The sequence below is a fragment of the Pteropus alecto genome, unplaced genomic scaffold (assembly GCF_000325575.1).
Source record: "Pteropus alecto unplaced genomic scaffold, ASM32557v1 scaffold131, whole genome shotgun sequence".
In the NCBI taxonomy this organism is placed as follows: Eukaryota; Metazoa; Chordata; class Mammalia; order Chiroptera; family Pteropodidae; genus Pteropus; species Pteropus alecto.
Genome location: NW_006434709.1, coordinates 1,746,302 through 1,769,527, shown reverse-complemented (window position 1 = coordinate 1,769,527; position 23,226 = coordinate 1,746,302). Strand labels below are relative to the sequence as shown.

Sequence of the window (23,226 nt, the reverse complement as noted above, 5' to 3'; positions counted from 1 at the left end):
GCTCCTGACGTATTTTTCTCAGGCCAACGGGAGTTTTTCTGGCCACACATAGCAAAGCTGTTCACGAATGTTCCAAAAGCGCTTAGTTATATGGGAAGAGTCTTGCTTGCTGACTGAGACAAACCTGTAAGGAACTAAGCATGCCTGTCCCCACAGTTTTGGGGTGGAGAGCATCATGTACCCTTCAGTGGCGTCAACTTAAAGCATTTTAAAGGAAGACAAAAACCTGGGGAAGACACAGTAGTTCTTCCAGGGGAAAATGGGAGTGGGATCTCTTCCACTGTGCTCCTGCCTCTGTCCCTATTACCTCTTTGCCTTTGGGGGAGGGGGCAAGGTAGAGATGAGAAGCAAAGAGCAGAGGGAGCAGGAAAAAGAGGGAGTTTTCTGCTAGGATGATTTAGTGCTAGCGAGACCAGGAGGATGAAAGAAAGAAGAATGTGGGTGGCAGCCTTGCACATTTAAGTCCTAGGGAGGAGTGCAGTGAGAACAAGGTTGTGGAATATTAATATTCAGTGTATTTCTGAAGCATTGCCTAGAAAACCCAGACTCATCGAAGCGAAAGTAGGGTAGGAAACCAATCCAGCTGATGAAATGGTACAGTCATTTTGGAGGAGAGTTTGGTGGTTTCTTGCAAAACTAAACATAGTCTTGCCATATGGTCTGGCCATCAAACTCCTTGGGATTTACCCAAATGATTGAAAACTGACATCCTTCAGTAGGTGAATGTACAAACTGTGGTACATCCAGACCATGGAGTATTATGCAGCAATTAAAAGAAATGATCTGGCAAGCCACAAAAGGACACGGAGAAACCTTAAATGCATATTACTAAGTGAAAGAAGACAAGAAAACAATCAGAAAAATTTATGGACTATGACCGGGTGATTCCAACTCTATGACATTCTGGAAAAGGCAAAACTGTGGAGACAGTAAAAAGATCAGTGGTGGCCAGGGGTTTGGGAAAAGGAGAAAAGGAAGGATAAACAGGGGACATACGAGGAGTTTTTAGAGCAGTGAATTAGTCTGTATAATACTACAATGGTGGATGCATGTCATTATACATTGGTCAAAATTTATAGACTGCATAACACAAAGAAAAAACCTTAATGTAAATTAAAGGGTTTAGTTTACATTTAACTTTAGTTTAAAAACATGAACTTTAATTAATAACAATGCACCAATATTGGCTCATCAATTGTTGCAAATGTACCACCCTAAAGCAAGATGTTAAAAACCAGGGAAATTGTGTGGGGTGGGGTAAGGAAGTATATCGGGGCGTAGCACCTTCCATTCAATTTTTCTATAAACCTGAAACTGCTCTAAAAAATTTTCAATTAAAACAAAAAAAACCCCAGCTGATGACAATTGCAACACTATGAAACCAAATTATTTTATCCACATTCCGAATTCTCTAGTCCTATCATTTCCCTAAGTTCAAGTACAATGTCCTTCTCCTAGGAAAGCCAAGCTGGCATAAGTAGCTTGGGTTGGACTTTTCTGAAAATATAGAGGAGACACTGCAGCCTTCCACGGAGTCCCACAGCTCTTGGCATCAATGCTGCCCCATCAGCTTGGCAGAGTATAAAGACAGACAACAAAGCTCGCTTCCCGGCCAGCCTTTGCCATCTCTGTGAATTCTAGCTAGCTGAAAACTTAGAGAGGGCAAGAAGCACACTTACTTCTCATGTCGTGAAATGTGGTGTAGGGCTGTGCTCGCTAAATGTTTATTGACAGTGGCTCCCAGGAGAAGCGATGACCACCTTTGGTCAGTGGCTGATCTGACTGGGCTGGGCCGCTGTGAACCCTGAGCCTCCCTCTCAAACTGGGAGCACGTCAGATGAGAGGAAGCAGAGGAGAATCACGTTCCCCATGGAAACAGGCCAGGGGGAAGGCAGGGGACGGGATCACAGGGGAGCAATAATGGGTAAAAGGTCTTCCAGAGAAGTCTTCCAATGGAGAGGTTGACAGGCACAGTCAGGAATCTGAGCAGCCTTCGAAAAAACCAGGGAAATGCCGTATCTCAGTTTCAGGGCAACCGGACTTGCTTCTGTGGCCTCTAACATCAAGTGGATAACGTTTCCCAGATGTGCTGTCTCTCATCTGAGGACAATTATGAATATAATTTTCAATCTGTTGTCGGCTGCCGTCAGCTCTGAGACTGAGGGAGCAGCATATGAGTTGCTAGAAGGATGGTTTCATCCAATTTCTTGGCCCTCCAGCTGCATCTAAGAGTGGGCTCCCAAGTGGGTGTCAAGCACAGCCTTTGTCATAACAAAATGAAGCTACAGTTACAGAGAATGTTTCCATCTTCCTCTTCCTGTCTTTTCTTACACTTCAGGCAAAGAAACAAGACAATGCTGAAGGCCTTTTAGATGTTTAATATCATCCTTCTGTGAAAACCTATGAACAAGGTAATAAGGCAAGAGGCTCCCAGCACTGTTGCGTCCTGACAGTTAATTGTAGGTTTGTTTGTTTATTTCTGTCTTCTTGGGATGAAGTGGGGGAGAGAGCGAGATGGTAGTTTTTGGTTTGCTGTATCCTCAGTGCCCAGAACAGTGCCTGACATAGAGACAGCTCTCAACAATACTTGCTAAATGAATTCAATTCTTTTTCAAGCCAAACCTACCAGACAGTTCCATAGAGATGTCTAGGGAGTGTGAACCGAAGAAGACAACACTTAAACTCCCACTTGGGCAGGGGCACTTTATAAGGACTTTATGGAATCCAGGTTCTTTCATTGTGGAATAAGACACCATGAGAACTTTTTTGCAATGACAGCTTTCTGAGAAATAATGCAGACAGTGTGCATGTGTGTATGTGTGTGTGTGTGTGGATAGTCATTGTGGATGTACTTTCTGAACAGGTGACATCTAACAGAAACCTGAATAAAATTAGGGAACCAGTCCTATAAATATCTCGGGGGAAGAGCATCCAAAGCTAAAGAAACAGCAGGTGCAAAGGTCCTGTGGTGAGAGAGAACTTAGTTTGTTCAGAGAAGCACAAGAAGGCTGGTGTGGCTGGAGTGGGACAGCGGCGGGAAACGAGGTTGGAGAGATGCCAGGGCAGACATCTCTCACGGGGAGTGCTAGCAGTCTGAATTTTATTCCACACTGGGCAGCTACCAGAGGTTTTGAGCAGAGGAGCAACAGCATCTGATGCATGTGTTAAGAGGATTGCTCAAGATACCAAGAACAGAATTAGCCTTAAAAGAGGCAAGACTGGCGCTGGAGGAGTGGGGATGAGTCCAGGCGAAAATGAGAGGGGTAGCGGGGAGGATGTGAGAAGTGGTCAGATGTAGAACATAAAATAATCAAAGCTGATAGGACTCTCTGAACTTGGGAGGACTGAACTTGGGAGGTACGCTTTGGGCCTGTTTCTTCACGGACCTCCTCTCTTTACCCCATCTCTACCTCTACTATCCCCCTGCCTTCTCTTCACCTTTCTAGGCCAGGTTCAACTTTCAAGGCCAGTTCAAACATCAATGTCTTCCAAAACATTTCCTGACCACCTCAAATGGAGGACCCCATCTCTCTCACCTAAATTAAAAAGCAAACGAATGAATAAACATACAAGAACAAAGGCCTAGAGAAACCTATTAGCAGGCTGAATGCCCACAAGAGTCAAAGCCACACAAGTCAATTTTATCTTGGCCCTGATGTTCTCAAACTTCTCTAAAGTATTTTGAGAAGCTTTCATTAACAGTTCCCCTCCAGGGTCTGCTCACTACCCCTGAAATCCTCCAGGATGCTACAAGCCAGAATGAAGAAGGTCCTGGCCCTGGTCATACTCAGGCAGGTCCTAGAAATCTCAGTTCAACGCACCCCCAGGTTTACCTGTAAGATATACGTTCGACATCTGGGATAAATTAGCCTCCAGCTGACGACAGTTGTGCGCAAGGACTTTTGGAAATCACACGGTATCTAATCCCACTTACCACATACACCTCTGTTACTGCCTGCAGGCTGGACCAAAGTATCCAGGCTCAGAAGTGAAGGGCTTGCAAGAAGCAAAGTGAACAGGCTCTGTGCTGACCTATGCCCAGAACACATGGAAATTGCAAATGTGCAGACCCAGTGGCTATTCTCTGCTCTGAGTTTCTCTGCCCTAAATGTCCTGTCTCTATGCCCCCTGTAGGCATAGGCACAGCCCAGCTCTCTACTTTCCATAATATCCCTCAAAGTATCTGGAGGAAAGAACTAAACAGAGATGGTTGCCCCCACTGATGTGGGCGTAATAACACCAAGACGGCTGCTGGGCTGGGGAACTATGACATGCCACATATCCTCTTAGGAAAGGAGTCCTTCCCTCTAAGACAGGTAGAAGTCAGTGTTCCTCCTGACCAGGAGGCAGCCAGAACACTCCTGCTAAATAACTCATCAAAGGCCCGAGATGGGCTGACTTGAATGTCAACACAGAGCTTCGTCATCCAGCATTAGCTGTGGTTTTCTGCTTCTTACTTTGAAGGGAAGCAAATACCTGAGACCTGAATGATGACAGGACATACCAGTCCACACCCTCACAGGCTCCTTGCCCTGCTGGGATGCTAATCCTGCCTAATAGGACTCTGTAGCACTTCCATGCCTATGGTATTAGGTTTACGGAATACCTTTTAAAAACCAGAGCACTGTATTTTTTTAAAAGGCATAAAATGTAAGTAACATAAGTGGGGACATCTTCATCTAATGCCTTGGAAATACATGTCTTTTTCTCATTCTTAAGAAAGCCCCACCATCTTGAGCAGGAATCAAATATACTGCACATGCATCACCACCTCCACACTGAGCCCATAGCAGACATTACTAATTGATCACAGCACTATTTCCCACTAACTCAGATGCAGCCTTTAAATCCTTCTAAAGAGCCACTTCCAAGTGATCACAGTTGGTCTAGAAAAGTGAAACCATTTCTTACTTCTCATAAAATATTTGTTGGTATGTCAGTGATGTTTTGGAAGTGAGGGCCGGGGAAGGGATGGCAGAGAAGACAGAAGAGAGACTTGGAGGGAAAATTATTTGTCATCAATAAAAACATATTTGTCAACTATTAAATGTGAGGTATTGTGCAAGGCACTGCAGAAGTTGATAGGGGCAATAGGGGAAAGAAAAAGCCCATGAAGTGGGAAAGGAAACCTTTGAATGAAACATACACATTCTCACACACGATTATTATCAATGGAGCAAGAGGTTATCCAGAGACACCTGTTGGTATGACTACGAAATCGAAGTGGATTCTTTTTACCCCCAGCATAAGGGAGGCAGGACCTAAGAATATCAATAGCTATTCATTCGTATTGATTTCTCTACCTCCTCAAAGAACAGGTTCTTATATAAACAAAGCCCTAGATTTTCAGAAAATTTCTGCCTGTGAAGTCTCTGAAAATAGCTCATCAGGTGATAAACAGCCCAGGTGAAAACAACGACTGAACCATTTATTTAAGAGGCTAAAGTAGAAAAAACCAAAAACAGCATATCGGAGGTACTTTAGAACAACCCAGATTTCTTTAATGCTTTCTAATTATTTTACTGGGAGCCTAAACATGCTTTTTCACAAAAGTGAATGGCTTTATCTTCAAGGACAAACAGTGAGGCCATTCACTCACTTTTGCTCTGTAGTGGAGTCGGATGACATCACAGCCCCCAGAGGGCATTCTTGGCTGAGCCGGGACCAGCCTCTGGGGCCTAGGAACTCTCGGGGATGAAGACCTCTCACGGAGGGGGCTGTGCCCTGCAGTCTGACCCCCTCACCCATTCACAAAGGTACCTGCCTCGCTTAATGATATATTCAAAGGAAGATACATATCACATCCCATTTTCTGGGATAAAAAACATACCCACAACCCCTCACCCCCTTCCCGCCCTGCAGTTCACTTCTCAAGGCTAGGAGTGCCGATAAACTGTTCAACCAGAGGGCGGGCTTGCGGGAGCACTGCAGAGAGAGCTGGCCTGTCAGACAGACCGTCTCCATCCTTGGCCTGTGAACAGTCAGTCACTGGAGCAAAACCTTCTCCTTGCTTCAGGCAGTTCCTCCCAAAGGAGAAGAGAAAACAGAGGGAAAGTGGTGTTCCCAGATTAGTAGGTAAAACCCATCTATGAATGATGAAGCACGTTGGTTTTCTTTACCGCTGGAAAACAGCAAAGCTCCTTTCACCAAAGTCTTTTCCTTGTTATCACTCACCAGCTCCATGCTGTTTGGGTTCCTTGGGTTCTGAGGTGCACGCTGGAAAGGTAAAATTCTGACCCAAAGAGACTTCTCTGTCCCCAAAGGTTAAACCTTTTTTTTTTTTTCCTCCTGCCGAATATTACAACTAAAGAGCATTGATCAGAGGAAGAACTGTTAGGTAGTGGGTCACTAGAGGTTAGGTGAACAAGTGAAGATCAAGGAAGCCTAAAGGGAAGGGTGGAGAAGCCCTGTGGAAAATACGAGTGGGCCCTCTGCTCTGAGAACAATAGAATTTTTATAAGGAGCTACTGTCTATGTGTTTAAATCTCAGGGGATAGTTTGATTCTCTGGCTCCCTAAAACATCAATGTTTTCTCCCCCATGGGCCAGCAGGATAGGATTTTACATAATTACCAAGCAGTCAACTTTTTTGGGGTGGGGTGGAGGGCCACTGCAGTGGAGGCAATCTACTTTAAGCAAAGCATAGAGTGAATGATTTGCATTTACAGATTAAGGAGAGATTGTCCTGGAAAAGGATTATCAAATAAGGTCCTTTAATTAAGACAGATTTTTAAAACCCACATTTTTTCAGCCGCTCACTCATTGGAAAAGAGGTCCATCCCACTGGTTGGTCTCTGTGTTAATAATACAATTTGCCAATGTATACAACTCCTTTACCTTTACCTAAGGTACAAAAAGATCATCTTTAATAATCATCTGTAGAATCCACACTGTGGCACTGCTCTAACACCCAAGGGTCCAGATATTAAACTGTCAGAGGTGCGAAGGGCATCAGAAAAATGCTGCCAGCCGAATGAAGGAAGTTCCCATATATTGGTGAAACTGTAAATGCTGTTTTTATGCTATTTTTGTTCTGATCAGCTATTCTATCAAGTCAATGGAAATGCCTGTGTTTTTGTGGGTACATGTCATTGCTAAGGTTGAGGCTAAAGAGTCTGAAAGTAAGTCAGCTATTAGCAAATGTGCTAACACAGATTCTATCTTTAGTTGGACTGTGAAGAACTAAATGTGTCATAATAAAACTGTTAAAGACTCTGCTATCTTCCGCTATTATTGGGGGGGAAATGTCAATTGGGAGGTACAGAAATGGGTGAGGAGGAGGTGAAGCCAGCACCTTAGCAGAGGGCCTTAGAGACTACAGCTCATGTGTACTGTGATTTTCAAGTATAAATGGAAGAGATCACCCTTTAAAACAAACACCTTTTTAAAATTGTATGAAATTGTATAAAATTGCATAAAAATGCAAACAGACCTCCATTAATGAATTTATCATTAGAGGTTCCTTGGTCACAACAAAATCAAGTACAACTGTGATTATCTGTTCTCTGAAGCTCTGGACTCTTGACTGAAGGAGGAAAAAAAGAACTCTATCACATGTGTTTCTGTGTAATATTTCACAGCATGGGGAAGTAGCAAAATCTCTTTTTAGCCAGCATAATTACTTTCAATATAGTAAATCTTTAGGGCAGTGGCTGTCTGAAAGTCTGATTACATTAGCTTAATGTCTGCTACAGAATGGTACTCTACATATCTCAGCATTCACAGCTTTCCATGACTGACAGAGAAGCAGAATGGTGGGATGGCTAGGTCAGCCGTAAGGATCCTGGGTTCAAATCCTTGTTCTGCCACTTGCTGGCTGGGAGCTTGGGTCAGTTACGTAACATTTTATGCCTCAGAATCCTCATCTGTAAAATGGGGATAATCACCATATCTCATAGGATTGATAGATGGGTTAAAGAAGCTTGTGCAACACACAAAGCTTTACAGAGTTTAGCATGTACCAGGCACTGTTCTAAGTGGTGGCCATTATCTCTTCAGAGAATGCCTTGCCCTGCCATATCAAGAACTCTCCTCTTGAGCCCAAGGTGCCTGCTGCGTATCTCATCATATTGTTAAAGGCTATGTGTCTGCTTCTGCTACAATCTACAAAGAATTCAAGGGCTAGGGGCAAGAGCTAGGTCATGGCCCTCTGTATTAATATCATCAAACCCAGCAGACAATCTGAATAACCCATATATCAAATAAGTAACCTAAACAAACAAATAAATAGCATCCCTCACTTTGAGCTGATAAATCTTATTTTTGTTATTCATCCCTTTGGCTCTGTAATACAGCATATGTAAGTAAAATAGCTACCTTAGGTGAAATGAGAACCACATTACATTAGGCCCACTTCACAAAAATCACAACTACTGTTTGATCACTTGGGTATAGCCTACATGGGACAACAGCTGAGATACTCCAAATGCCTCTGTTATTACTGTTAAAAGAAAAACGTCCTGCTTTTTATCTGAAATAAAAAAAAAAATCCAGTGTAGTTGAAAGGAGTGTTTTGTTTATTTTTCCCTCTCTTCCACAGTAGGGGAAAGAGGCACTTCATAAGAAAATAAGCTCACATTACATAGTGAGTTGATGTTGTTTTCCTAAGTGTAAATCTCTCACTTTCAAGTGGATCACTGGGGCATAACCAGTTCATACACTGAAACCTTTTACAACCTACAGAAGATTCAAAATAAAAACTTACTTGATATGATGGCCTCAATCAAAGACAGTCCCATTGTCTTGATCCTAATAGAGCACTAGTCCAGGAAATTGGAGTAATGCTTTTTGTATTTTTTTTTCTCTCCACAAGGAAAGTTAAAATAGAGCCAAGTTTGCTTAACTAAAGAAGAAGACTACTCACTGGAACTTCGCATTCACTAGTAGTAATGGAAGTTTTACAATAATTGCAGGTACCACGTGAGGATGACAGTTTACTAGTGATGACCTTCTGAAAAGCTTCTGAATTGTTAAATAATGATGAAGTTACATAATAACCTTTAACATATATGTGCCTAACAATAGAACATCAAAATATATGAGGCAATAATTAGTAGAATTTATTAAAAATTAATAATAATCTTATTAAATTATAATAAAATTAATAAAAATAGAAATAGAAAAATTAAAAAGAAATAGATAAATTTATTATCATAGTTGGAGACTTCAACACTCCTCTATCAGAAATGGACAGATCCAGCAGGCAGAAAATCAGTAAGGATGTAACTGAACTCAACAACACCATCTACCAACTGGATATAACTGAATCAATAGACTATTTCATCCAAAAACAGCATAATACACATTCTTCTCAAGGTCACGTGAACATTCATCAAGCTAGACCACATTCAGGGCTATAAAACATACCTTAACAAATTTAAAAGACTAGAAATCATTCAATGTTTGCTTTCAGACCACAAAGGAGTCAAATACTGGAGATCAGACAACTCACTTCTAAATAACATATGGGTCAAAGAATAAATCTCAGAGAAATCAAAAAATATTTTGAACTCAATAAAAATGGAGATAAAATTCAAAATGTATGGGATGCAGCAAAAGCAGTGCTTGGAGGAAAATTTATAGCATTGAATGACTTAGAAAAGAAGAAAAGTCTAAAATCAATATCTAAATTTATTTGGATTAGGAAAAGTTAGAAAAAGTAAAGCAAATTAAATCCAAAGTAAGCAGAATATGATAAAGTTATTCATTTTAGTTATTGTCTTATTTTACTTTAAATATCTGAAAATTAGTCATCCACATGGGATAGTACTTCTAAACTTTTCCATTCAAATCCCCAAAATGGCAAAAAGAAGTAACTCATACTCATTCCTTTAGAGTCTGAAGGCATAGTTTGAAACAATCGAAGAAAAAAACCAATTTATATGAAGTCTTATATTCTAAAAATTAATTTTGATATTTCAATCTTCCATTCTATTCACTGAGTTTGTTTTAATATAGAAAACACTGTTCTGACTTGCCAGCCAAGTTCCTTTTTGATTCCTTAATTATTCCTTGCTCCAGCAAGATGTGCAAGGTTTGCTCTGTAGTTCTAAGTCTGCCACAGCATACTTTACAGTATTCCCATTTGAGAAGGGGACATGAAAATATACAGTCTTTGTGAACTAGAATGTCACATGGTGGACCGCAGGCCTGCCACCTGACCCCTAATTCCTGCAAAGCACAAAGTTTTGGAAAGACTAGGAGAGCAAAGACAGGTTCACCATTCCTTTCAGTGGACTGAGACCTAATGCCCATCAGTCTTTGACCAAGCTAAGGAATTAGGTAAAACAGCCTTTCTCCTCAGGGATTAAAAAATGGTAAATAACCTTTCTCTCCACTACAGTAAATGTTCCTTTCTTCTATCACAGTGCTTTTCCTTCAACACACCTTAGGTAGGAGGGAAGTGGAAGTTTTGTCATGAGAGGGAGAAGTGAAGTGATATCCACTATAATACACTGTATACTTCCTGGATCTTAATATTTTCTGCCCCAATTTCCTGGGGCAATGACGTGTTCCCAATCCAAAAGAATTATTCATTACAGGGTAGGCTCCTATTAATGGAATAGAACAGAAACTCCACAAACAGTCCTAGTACTCCTAAGAATGTATCACTTGACGAAAATGGGTTTTGAAATGAGTGAGTAGAGAAAAAATGGATTCAATAAATGGTATTAGAGTAACTGGATCGTGATTTCACAAAAAGGCAAGTTAGATTCTTATCTCACATCTTATACCAAAAAACATTACCTAGAAATTGACATTTTAAACAAGGGAAAATGAGAGATCAAATAGTCATTGCAAATGCATTCCTACCCCAAGACTAAGTATTATGCAAAAGTAGAAATCATAAAGAAATAATGGACATAAGAATAAAGAAAGTCCTTAAAAGTGAAAAAAAAAAAACACTAAAAAACCATACTTTTGTAAACATACACATTTAAAAGGCATGAAGAAAATATTTTCAAGGTATCTTAAAAAACTGCTTACGAATCAATGAGAAAATAACTAAGGACAGAAATAGGTAATCCACAAGAAAATACATTCAAATACTCAAAATGAAAAATCATTCAATTGTACCAAACTTTGGTCTTACCCAAAGAAATAGAAATTAAACAATAAGATGTTATTTTGCCAACTAATTAGCAAAGTCTAGAAAATGATAATATTCACCATAGGCAAGTTTGCTGATAAATAGGTATTCACACATAGGTGGTAGAAGTATAAATTTGAACAGCTTTTCTGGAAGGCAGATTGTCAAAACATGTTAAGAGAAAAAAAAGTGTGTACCTTTGACCTAGTAATCCATTTCTAGAGATTTGTCCATAGAAGATAATTAAAAGATGCTGGTAATGATTTAGCTGTAAGACTTTTCATTTCAGGTTTCAATATTTAAAAGCTTGAAATAACCTACATCTCAATCAATAAGGGATAGATAAATAAACAATGATAGAGTTGTATAATGTAATGTGTGATAGTCATTAAAAAATAATAGGTCGACACATATTTTTAAATTTTTGCCACAGAATTATTTTTTTATATAGTGTAAGTAAAAAGTAAACTTTAAAACAATCTACCAAATGCCATTTTTGAAGGGAAAAAAGTGAATATACAAATATTCACAAATATCTATGTCTATATACAGAATGAGATCTGATAGGATACCTGCTGGTTAAATTGAGCAAGAGGATGTCACTGGTGAGTCGAATTTGGGGGTGTTTATTTTAGATTCTTTTGTTTGTAGATACTGATTTCCATTTCATTTTGGGAAAAGAATAAGTAGGATGGACCTGAGGCAGGCAGAGAAGGAGCGTATCCTGAATGGCCCACACGGGGAGATGGTGATTGATCAGTGGGTGTACATGCTCTGTGAACACTAAGTGGACTGCATAGTGGCAAGCACAAGAAGTGTGTTTGTTTGGGGGGTTTTATTTGGTGGGAAGGGGAGTGGTTGATGAGGTTAGAGAGAGTCCAGATCCAGAAGTATTCCCCAAATACTTCTGAGTTTACCTCACCTTTCTAAAAAATGCTCAGGCCCCAGGCTTGCTTTCATTCCAGTTCAGGGGCCTATGATTCATCCCCTGGAGCCCTAATTATAACACCCAAGGTCTGCTATGTTGCAAAAAGCATCTGTCATTGTTTAAATTTGCTGGCAGGGGGTGTGTACAGCATGCAAACCGGCCTGATGATGTCCTCCTCCAATATAATAACCCAGAAGCTGTCCCAAGGTGAGAAGTGCTCAAGTTCAGAGTTTTCAACTGAGCTTGGTGCCAAATAAGGTAAAAGGGTTATGTCTCTCCTTAGTTCATATGCTAATTACTCAGGGCCACTGCCCTGGTAAAAGTTACTGGTCTCTGAGCTGTTTCTTTCAACCAAGAAAAGTATCCTAAGTTTGTGTTTTCCCAGTTGGTTGCCAAGGCCTGCGGAGGGAGGGAGCTGAGTGTGTAATTGCAAACCTCTCATTTATCAGCTTTGGCTGCTTTTCTGTCACCACATTATGTGTACCATTTAGCCAGTTAATCTCCTGTACCTCTTGAAAGTAGAGTAATTACACAGAGAATGCCTCAGACTTGGCAAGAGATGACGAAAGAGCAGTCAAGGTACATCTCTAAGCTACCTCTAAGCACCTAAGAGAATTATTTACTGAGCTCATTCACACTCAGATCAAAGGCCCTAAAGAACTCAAGCTGAAGATATGGTCTCTTTGTAAGAATCCAATATTTTGACCTAGAAGTATTGATTTTAAAAACGAAACACGAAATAAACAAAAAGTGAATGAGCAAACAACAAAAAATATCTCCCATATAAGCTGGGTTGTCTTGTTCCAAACACTACGGTAGCATCTAATGGGCACGATAATGTATTTAGAGGTTTTTAAACTTTTTAAAAGTTAAGGAACACAACAGGAATCGACTTAGCAGCCTCTGCTAGAATGCGATGCATCATCCAAATCAGAAATGGCATTACTATAACAACTTTGGTACAGTTATGTAGGTAAACGAGTTAGTTACCTGGGCTTCTGGGAACACTATTGAATATGAAGCATAAATTTGGCTTAATGATTAAAAAGAAAAATTTTCTTAAAATATCATTATCAAAAAATAAAACAAAATATATTTTATTTTGGGAGTAGGTGCTTACTTTATTTCATATTTGGTAAAGTCATATTAACTGGGGCTGCAAATGCAAAAGTGACACTTTAAATTAAAAGGATATCATTTGTAAATCTGTGCTAAAAATTTAGAAATCTGAATTGAATAGATTGTGAGGAAAATAATTACCAAAAATGACTCAAGAGGTAAAAAATTCTAATTGACTACTAAAAAGAGACCAGGCTCAGAAGCTTCATAAGCAATTTCTTTCAAGCCTTCACAGAACTACAGATTTTCATATTTCACCTATTCTAGAGCATAAAACAGATGCAATTTTTTTAAATTACTTTTTATTGCTGAGTAGTATTCTACTTAATAACTATACCATAATTTTTTCTTTATGGTGACATTGGTTAATGAAATCCAATACATTTCACCTGTACAGTTTAACAGTAAGGCATATATATATTTACACTGTGTGTTCACCTCCCATAGTTAGATTTCTTTCTGTCACCACATATTTGACCTCCTTTACCCTATCGGCCTCCCACCTCCCCCAACCCTCTGGTAACCAATAGTCTATTGTCCATGTCCATGAGTCTCTATTCGTCCTGTTCATTTGTTGCTTTTAGGTTTATATCCCACATATAAGTGATATCGTGATTTTCAACTTTTTCTGTCTGGCTTATTTCGCTGAGCATGATTCAGATGAAATGTTTTAAAATTTATTTTATAAAGCTGACATAATGCTGATATCAAAACCTAAAAAAGAAAACAAGGCCCCAAACACTTCAGAACAGATCAAATTTAGGAGTACATAGAGAATAAGAATAATACCATGTAGCTAAGAAGGGTTCATTCCAGAATTAAAGTATGGCTTTAACATAATTGAGTCAATAAAAGTCCTCAAAATATTAGAAAAAAAAAGAGATAACTCATATTCTCTATCCTGCTTTAAAAAATAAAGGGCCAATTTTTTAGTAAGTTATGAAGAGAATTACATTTTAAAGTTTATATACATACACATATATAAATACATAGTTAATATATGTATTTTTACCACAAAGTCATCCTCATACTAAATTGTTAAATGCTACGAACATAATCAGTAAGAGAAATACAAGGCCATCTACTACCTTTTCAAAACTGTTCTTTATAAAGTTCTAGCCAGCACTATAATAAAAGGTAATAAGAGATAAAAATATTAAAAGAAAGGAGGCAAAGTTATTACTATTCAAGATGCATGATCATATGCCTGTGAAATCTAAGATCAACTGAAGGACTACTAGAATGAACAAAACCCATTACAAAATAAATATTAAAAAAACTTTTAAATACCTGAAATAACCAATTAGAATAGAGAATGGGAGGAAAGTCTCACCCACCAGAACACCAGCTCTATGAGAACAGAACTTTGTCTCATTTTTGGCTAATTCCCTAACATCTAGAAGCAGTCCCAGGACAGGATAGGTGCTCAAAAATATGTGTAGACTACATGAATGAACACATCACAATAAAGACAAAAATACAAAATAATAGAACGAAAATGAAATTCCACAAACAGATTCAAGGACTTATAAGAGTTTAGCATATGATAAAAATGGAATTTCAAACCATAGTAGGAAGGATAGATTGTTCCAAAAATAGCAATTGAGACTATTAACTGATTGGTTATTTTTTAAAAAATGAAATACGAGTTGTACCTCACATCACACAGTAGAATAAATTATAGATAGAATAGCTCAACATAATGAGACCACGAAAGAATTAGAAGAAAAAAACAAGTAAATATTTGCCTTACCTTGGCATAGGCAAGGTTTTCCTAAATATACAAGCAAAGGTAGAAAGCTTAAGGGGAAGGATTAATAGTTTCTGCTACTAAAGAATTAAAACCTTAGATATGTCAAAAATATCATAAACAAAATAGTAAAAGACAAACAATAAATAGAGGAAATACTTGCAAAGTAGTAATATCCTTTTTATACATAGTGTTGTTATAAAGCTCTAAGGATAATCAATTGATAAGGAAAAAATTTTAAAAGGTTTAGATGCAAATAACGGCATGGCAATGGCCAACAAATTTACTCATTCTAACAAATACTAAATATGAAAACTTTTTTTATGAAACCTGTTTTCTCCAATCATCTTGGCAAATGTTAAAACTAAATTCTAATGTTATGGAAGATTTAAGAAAATGGGCATTCATATACTGCTGGTGTGAGAAAAGGACAATTTCTAGGAATTTATCCTAAATAATCGAAAGTGTATCAAATACTTACACACAAGAACATCTGTTATATCATTTATCTTCCTTGACTTTAAGTATTATAAATTTAAAATCTGCTTGTTAGAAAAAATTAACCAGTTCAAACCAAAGCACTAACCTATACATATGATTTCATGCCTTTTTAAATTTAATATATCATGAAAACCTTTACTCTTTTAAATAGATATATAGTAAATCATGGTATTAAAATACAGAAATAACTTATTTAAGGAATCACCTTAAGTAATTATAACAGTGTGGTACTGGCTACTTGTTACTATTATAAATGAGTCGATAATCACCATCCTTCACATTTCTCTTTGCATATTTAGGCAAGTATTTATCAAAAAGTAGAATCGATTACACAAGTTTTGCTCACTTAAAATTGATAGCTTTTGCCACATTGACTTCAAAAAGTTATATCAATTTATATTTCCAACAACAAAGTGTGTATTATTTATAACAGTGAGAAAAAGGAAAAATCTATATCCTCAAAAGGGCTTCAAAATTGGTTAAATTATAATAAATACAGTCAAGGGATTATTTCCTAGCCACTAAATGAATGGCATTATGGATGAATATTTAATGACATAAAAATGCTTATTATGAAAGGTTACAAAACAAATTAATTCATTGGAATGCATATATGCTTTTAAAGACCATCTACCTTTACCTTCATCCATAGGCTGTATAACAAAATGTTAATTGTGGTTATCTTTGGGTGATAGAATTACAGGTCATTAAAACACTTTTTTTTCTTATGCTCTCTGGAATTTTCTAAATGGTCTAGAGAAAAAATATGTTTTTGCAATCACTAAAAACATTAAATCATAATCTATTTTTTTTAAAAAAAATAATAAAGCACTATCCTGATGACTAGTTGCATTGGTGTTGCAAGAATTTATATGCCACCACCCTTATCATAATAAAGCATTTTTCAGGATTAATGGTAACTATGTGGCCAAGTGTTGGCCAATTGAGTGTATACTCGGAGCATCCAGCACTGGGCACCGCACGGTGTCATCAAGTGCTTAGTGGTCTCCTTTGAGGCTCCACCTGTGCTCAGAAGGGCCAAGAGCAGAGATAAAGGCCCAGGAGTCTCTGCCCTCAAGAAGTCCTCAAACAAGAGAGAAGAGAGGGTGTGTACAACCAATGTTAGTCCAAGGCAGGACATGGAGGGGCCAGAACTCTGCTGCTGAGGTCCCCAGCCAGAAAAGTTAGCACATTCAAAGATTAAAACCAAAAAAAGTAAGGCAATAGCAAGCTGGAGCTCCACAAAGTTATATGTACCAGCTTGTTACGCAAAGGAGTTTTGCGTATAACCCTTCTTGAAGAAGCCCTAGAAACTGATAGCTTTTCAAGGTAAGGGGACAAAGAAAAATTAAAGGCAAAAGTATTAAGCATAGAATTCACTTGACAAGCAGACTTTATGTGAAAGGAAATTGTTTCCTCTGACTTAAAAAAAGCACTAGCAAATACATAAAATTCCATTTCAATAAACTTGCGATTTCTTCTAAGCCCAGGTAACAAAAATTTAAGTTATATTTAATACAACCAATTTATTATGCTTCAAAAGAATTTACCCAGATTTTTAGAGTTGGTCCAAAGAGAATATGCCTTGTATTTGAAGAGTTCCTTCTACATTTAGATTCAGAGTTTCCTATGAAAAATTTTTAGACCTTACATTTCACAAGGGGAAAAACAGCAAAACAAACCCAAAGGTCACCACAAAAGCACCCCAATTCTCTATCTGGATGCAACCTATTAGCCTTTAGCATAAATTGAGTTCACACTTTAAAATGAGGTAATTAAAAATATTTGAAATGGCAGCAAAACAATGGTCAGTTTTTGACAATCCAAAGAAAAAAAGAAAGAGTGACATGATTAGCATTGGTCAGCCTAAGTCTAATGACATCTGATCATCACATTTCCCTTGGGTAAGGTACAAGAACACCTACGACAATTAAGAGATCTCAGCAAGAATTCTAACTCTTCCTGTGTCAGCAAGACAGGCCATGAAAGCACCTGTAACAACGGCTGATAAATCCACAGCGGCATTTATAAATGTCAGAACGTACTTTTAGATAAAATGTAGTTGGTTAGGCCAGAGGCTTCCCTAACAGCAACCCACTGAAGAGTGGTGGTTCTCCAGGTGTGCCTCTTGTCTCCTCCCCACCAGCAGCATAAGCCACACCTGGGAACTCGTTAGCCGTGCAAACTCCCTGACCTCCTGCCTGGCAATCTGGTTTACCAAATCCTCTAGGTAGTTGTGATTTGAGGGCACTGCTGTGGAAGATATTACAGAGGTTTGCATGTAAAACCAAGCACAAAAAGCCCAATTCAGTGTATCAGGTTATTCCCATTTTGGTTGACTCAACCTCCACTTTCATTGCCCATCCCTTTTAGTGGGCAGCCCAAAGAGTAGGGCCCTGTTCAAACACACTTTCAAAAGGCCCTTACAGATACGGCTAATGGAAAAAGTCATTTATTTTTCATACGTTACCATAGTAACAGGAAGCATCATTTACTCCCATAAGAAAAGTCCCCTTTTCAGGCAACATTAAGTATTTACAGAAAGATCAATTATCCTGAGGAAACCAAATTTTGGAAAAGCAAATATGGGAAACAGCCTCGAAGGCTTCTATATACACCTTTATAGCCCATGTTCTAAGTGAATTTTTCCTAATATGGCTGTCCAATAAGGAAACCGTGTCCTGGGCCAACCTCCACTGTCTACACTGAAGACATAATTTCCATGCAATAGAGAAATATCTTACTTCATGCCCCCTACTGGTCACTCAGTCCCAAATCCACAGGGAAGCTGACCGGTTTCATCTCTACACATCCTTAACAGTACTAAGATTGCCTTCTTTATAATTTATAAATAGCCTCATCTTTACCATCTCATCTGATTCTCATAACAACCTGTGAGGTGGGTATAGTTTTATTATTTCCACTTTACAGATGAGAAAACTGGAACTTAGTGCAGGCTTCAGTAAACTACTGAATATTACAGAGGACACAAATACTTTGCATCAAAAATTAAAGAATTTGTGATGTCCAAAAGAACTCCCAAACTTGCTTGAATTTGTCATCTGCCAAATGATATTCATGAAAATCATTAGGCAGATTTTTAGGTCAGGTGGTATTTTTCTGGCTTGAGAGGGATGGGGAGCAGGGAGGTGAGTTGAGTAAGACAGACAATTCTCCCAGTTATAAAATTGACAAACCTGCAATGAAATTCTGTGGGGTTCATATAACAATGTCGATAATGTTGGTGGCGCTAAGATTAATTAAGCTCTTACTATGTGCCAGGCACCAATCTTATGTTCATTAAATACATCCAACAACCCTATTAATATCACCATTTTAGAGATGAGAAAAGGCACAGAGAAACCAAGTAACTTGCCCAAGATTACACATCTAGCTTCCTGGACACAGAGGAGGATGTGGGACTGGAGTTTGTCCTGCCAGCAGTGGAAACCTGACATGGGAGGGCAGCTACCACAGGAACCTGGATTATTTTTCCAATATTGCCATTTAAGTCTCCACACTCTCTCCACCAAAACATCAATCAATGCTCAGTCAGGTTCCAAGTAATCAGGAGCATCAATAGCTGGTTCCTTCTCAGACTGTTCCTATGAAAATGGGGAAGGAGGGGAGAGATCTTGGTTCTCTAGATTTTGGTTAGTGATGGAACACTGGCTGGTTTGCCTGGAACTGCCTTCAACTAATTTAAGAAAATTAGAGAGGAAAGCAGCTCTGGAGGAAATGTGCAAATTAAAGAGGCATGTGGCACTGATGCGTATTTAGTAATCTAGCAGAAAGTGAAGTGGGAGGCAGAAGTGCTAGTAACTTTTTTTTTTAAGAATTATAAATAAAAAGGAATCCTCACTGGTGTAAATTACTCTTGCTTTCTTTTTCCCTGACTTTTCAACTGCTCACATTTTGGAATTATACGATCCAGTTTTTACACGGTGATTCATCTTTTAAGTTTATACATCTTTTAAGAAAGGAAACAAAGATCAAATTGAACATTTAAGCAAAAGAGAACAATTAGATGACGAATGAATGCAGTCTTCATGGGCAAGTATACTATGATGGATGGAGGTGCGACAACTTGCAAAGGCTTCCTCAAGTGTGTTTACCTTCACTGTTCCTGCCTCTAACCTTCACTGAATAACCTAAGACCGCCTTGAGGTCCTAGGAATTCAACAGAAAACCCAATTTAACATCAAGTTCCATAGTATTCCACATAATCTCTCCTCAAGGCAAAGTCCCAAACCTGAGAGATGGGACCATAGCAACCACAGTAAGGAGACTTTTCATAGCCACATTCCTTTCACATTCTAAGAATCCTGGCCCAACTACTTACTAACTGTAGGCCCTGTGTGCTTCACGTTCCTCCTCTATAAAATGGGGATGATAATTTCTTCCTCAGGTTGGTGTGAAAATCAGATGAGTTAATACAAGTCAAACACTTAACACAGTGCCTGACAAAGAGTAAATGCTCGAGCTTTGGTCATGATTACTAGAATGACAACAACATTACAACAGGGAACTGCACATGGGAGGCTTCTATTGTATTGGTAATGTTTTATTGCTTTAGGCAAAAGAGAACAGATAAAACAACCAGACTCTAAATCAGAACAACCATCGGAAAAAAAAAAAGGTCTTAGAAAAAGCTTAGAAAAAAGCTGTCCATATCATGCCACCTGTTGGTGAGTTTCATGCGAGGGTACAGCTGGGAGGATCCGGTTCCACCACTGCTCTTTCCTTCCCTTAGATGATGCCTCCCCTTAAGCTGCGGTTCTTAGGCGGGTCCGTGAACCCCCTGAAACTGTAACAGAACTGGCTAAGGCTCTGCGTGTTTGTGAGGTTGGGTGTATGGGGGCGGGGGGGCGTGGTCCATCGCTTTTCTCAAACTCTAATAGATGACCCTGTGGTGAGCAACTTGCTTCACAAAGTTAAACTCGGGGGATATCGACACAACAATTCATTTCACGAAAGCCGCAACAATAACCAAGATACCTGGGGTGTTAATCTTCTACCTGAACACCAGAGAGACCCAGCACCGCGAAGGTTCATAGCCTGCCAGGTGCTGCGCGGAGCAGCGCCCCTCACTACTTACAGACGCACTTGCACCTCGCCACGTACAGACGGACTTGCGAACTTCACCGCTGAAAACTCACCGGCTCCGCAGAATCAAGCCCGGGTTGCGGGCTTGTGGAGTTTACTTCCCCTCCCTTCCCCCATCGTTCGTTCCCATCAAAGAACAAACTCAAAGGAAATTGGCAACGCTTTGTCTAGGGTTTCACTCCTGCCCTCGGCTGACACTTAAACCACTTCTGCCAGGGAAGTTAATTATAAGAACAATTAATCCGCACAAAAATCCAAAATCTACCCCAAAGCTCGAGAGCACTGAAAGTTAGATTAAGGGTGCCTCTGCTGACTGTGAACATCTGCCAGTCGCTGGGGCTTAGGGGTAAGCAGCAGGTATGAAAGGGAAGCAGGCAAGGTCCAGCTGGAGGGTCCGACCCATTTGTGAACTACACGCTACCGACGACGCGAATGAAGACGGGCTTGGAGACAGCGAGGTAAGCAGGTAGGTGTGGGCAAGTGTACCAACACACAGACACGGCGGATTAAAGTTCAAGCCTGTGAGCACACCGCTTCCCCTTCCCAAGTAGGCATTCTCACGCACAACCGGGGCAACCACTTCGCGGGGAGAGCCTGGGAGCTCGACGGTCCCCTCTTTGGAACAGGCTCCCCTAAACCCAGTAAGACCTATTGACTTCCCTTACCTCTTAACCTCCAACCTTTGAAAAGCATTAGCCAACCTCCACTTTCCTAGGTGAGTGCAGAAAACCCCCGAGAAAGAGAAATGGAGAGGACAGGGGAAAGCGGGGTGTCACCAAGGGCAGGGGACGCGCAACAGGCAGCGTACATACCCAGCGCGAACAGGGTGAGCTGTCCAGCCGAGGTGACCATTTTACGGGCAGCAGGCAGCAGGCGCTCCAGCCTCCTGCTCTACCTGCGGTGCCCGAGTGGCGAAGCTGCTCCGCGGTGCAGCGGGGGAAAAGGCGCCGGCGAAGCAAGGCCAGCCCCTGCGCAGGCGGGCGGAGGGAGGACCTCTGCTGGCATTCACTCTACCGCACTGCCGGCCAGGCGGAAATGGGAAGGCGGTTACCGTCACCTCTCCACCACTTGTCGACCGGGCACGGCAGACCACTCTCCCGCCCCAATGGGGGTGTCCCCCTAAGGGCATAGGGGGTGGAGGTTTGGGGCTGGGGGCGGAGAAGCTTCACGCACGATATAGGGCGCGGGCGGCGGGGCGTGGCAAACGGGGACTCTCTGAGCCCAGCCTCGGGAGCCCGTCACCTAGGCCAAGTAAAAGGCAGGAAGCGCCTGACTTCAGACCCCACCCTCAGACTAGTAGTGTAGTGCAGCCCCGAGCTCGTGCGCCAGGGGCTGGTGCCTGCTGCGGAGGATCGTCCCAGCGCGGTGGCAGCTTCTAGTCTCTAGGCGGCGGAGTGGAGCAGCCCTGGAGAGGGTCACCTGTGCCCAGGGCCACTGCAGAGGCGCTCCCCAGAGCGAGCGAGCTACTGTAGACGAGGCCTGGAATGCGACCCGTGCGCTTTGTTAGCCGCCTGCCAAGACTTGGACCAAGGAAAGTGTTCCCCAGAATCAAGTGAAGAATTTGTTAAACCACATTTCCTACCTGCGCCCCATCCAAGAAAACACTTGATTCTAGGGACGTTTGCCACTGGAGCACAGCCACCCCACATTCCCAGGATGGTACATTGTTAAGATTAGCGCCTCTTCGTACATATGGCCTGGGGCTGGTAATGATGATGGGTCTGTCTATGGGGCATCTGATTACCGCTACTGCTACCCCCCAGCCCAGCTCAGCCCACTTCACGCCACAGGCAGCGGAGGCCAGGAGCCGGTAGTTTGCCGACAAGTGTACCCTGAGAGACAGATGCATATGCTGGAGCCACCTGGGTGGCCCTTTCAGGATTTGTGGCCTTAAGCTGGCCCCTGGTACTAGAATTTGGAGAAGTGAGGGGACAGAGGGAAGACATTCTGAGCAGAGAATGAAAGAACCACAGGTTTCCTGGGACCACCCATGGGAGACAGTATAACCCGGGAAGGCAGTGACCAGTCATATTCTCCAGATGACCTGAGCTCAGGGACTAATTTTGTTCTCTTAACCCCTCGGTGGGGTGGGAAGGAGAACAGGCGGAATCTCTTGCTATTTCTTTGGCTCCAGGTGCAGATTCTCATGGCTGACCAGCTAAGTTTGTTTCATATGAGCTGAGAGGCCTAGTTTCAAAAAGGAAGCACCAGGCCATTGGCTTCCAAGTTTGAGCAGGGAGCACCAGGGGGGAAAGAGATTCTGAAAACAGTATAAATTTATATTGCAAAACCATTCTTCAGCAGTGATCTGGGTTGAGGATTTTATGGTAAGTGCTGGGGTACCTATGCCCACAGCCATACATGTACAGGGCACATATACACTTTCTTTAGTAAGTGGTCCCTGACCCCGTTCAAGCATCTGTGTTCACCTTCTTCAGACTAATATTGATCTGTTCTGGTGGCTCATCTGTCTCCTTCCTGGTGGCTCATTAGTCTGGCTTTGGCTACAGAGGTTGAGGATTTTATGGTAAGTGCTGGGGTACCTATGCCCACAGCCATACATGTACAGGGCACATATACACTTTCTTTAGTAAGTGGTCCCTGACCCCGTTCAAGCATCTGTGTTCACCTTCTTCAGACTAATATTGATCTGTTCTGGTGGCTCATCTGTCTCCTTCCTGGTGGCTCATTAGTCTGGCTTTGGCTACAGAAAGGAAGAAATCAGTTTTCCAGG

The 23,226-nt window shown here is 40.8% G+C and overlaps 1 protein-coding gene across 2 annotated transcripts in view; it reads right to left on the bottom strand.

Annotated features, from left to right (window-relative positions):
* Positions 1-21,709, bottom strand: part of TGFA (transforming growth factor alpha) — a 93,129-nt gene extending 71,420 nt beyond the window's left edge. Inside the window, exon 1 of one of the 2 annotated variants that reach the window (XM_006909509.3) lies at positions 21,305-21,709. In XM_006909509.3, the coding sequence (XP_006909571.1) occupies positions 21,305-21,344 (40 nt within the window). In that variant the 5' untranslated portion in view covers positions 21,345-21,709. The remainder of the gene's footprint in view (positions 1-21,304) is intronic. The other variant, XM_015587640.2, reaches the window with a different exon arrangement.
* Between the last annotated feature and the right edge of the window lie 1,517 nt (positions 21,710-23,226).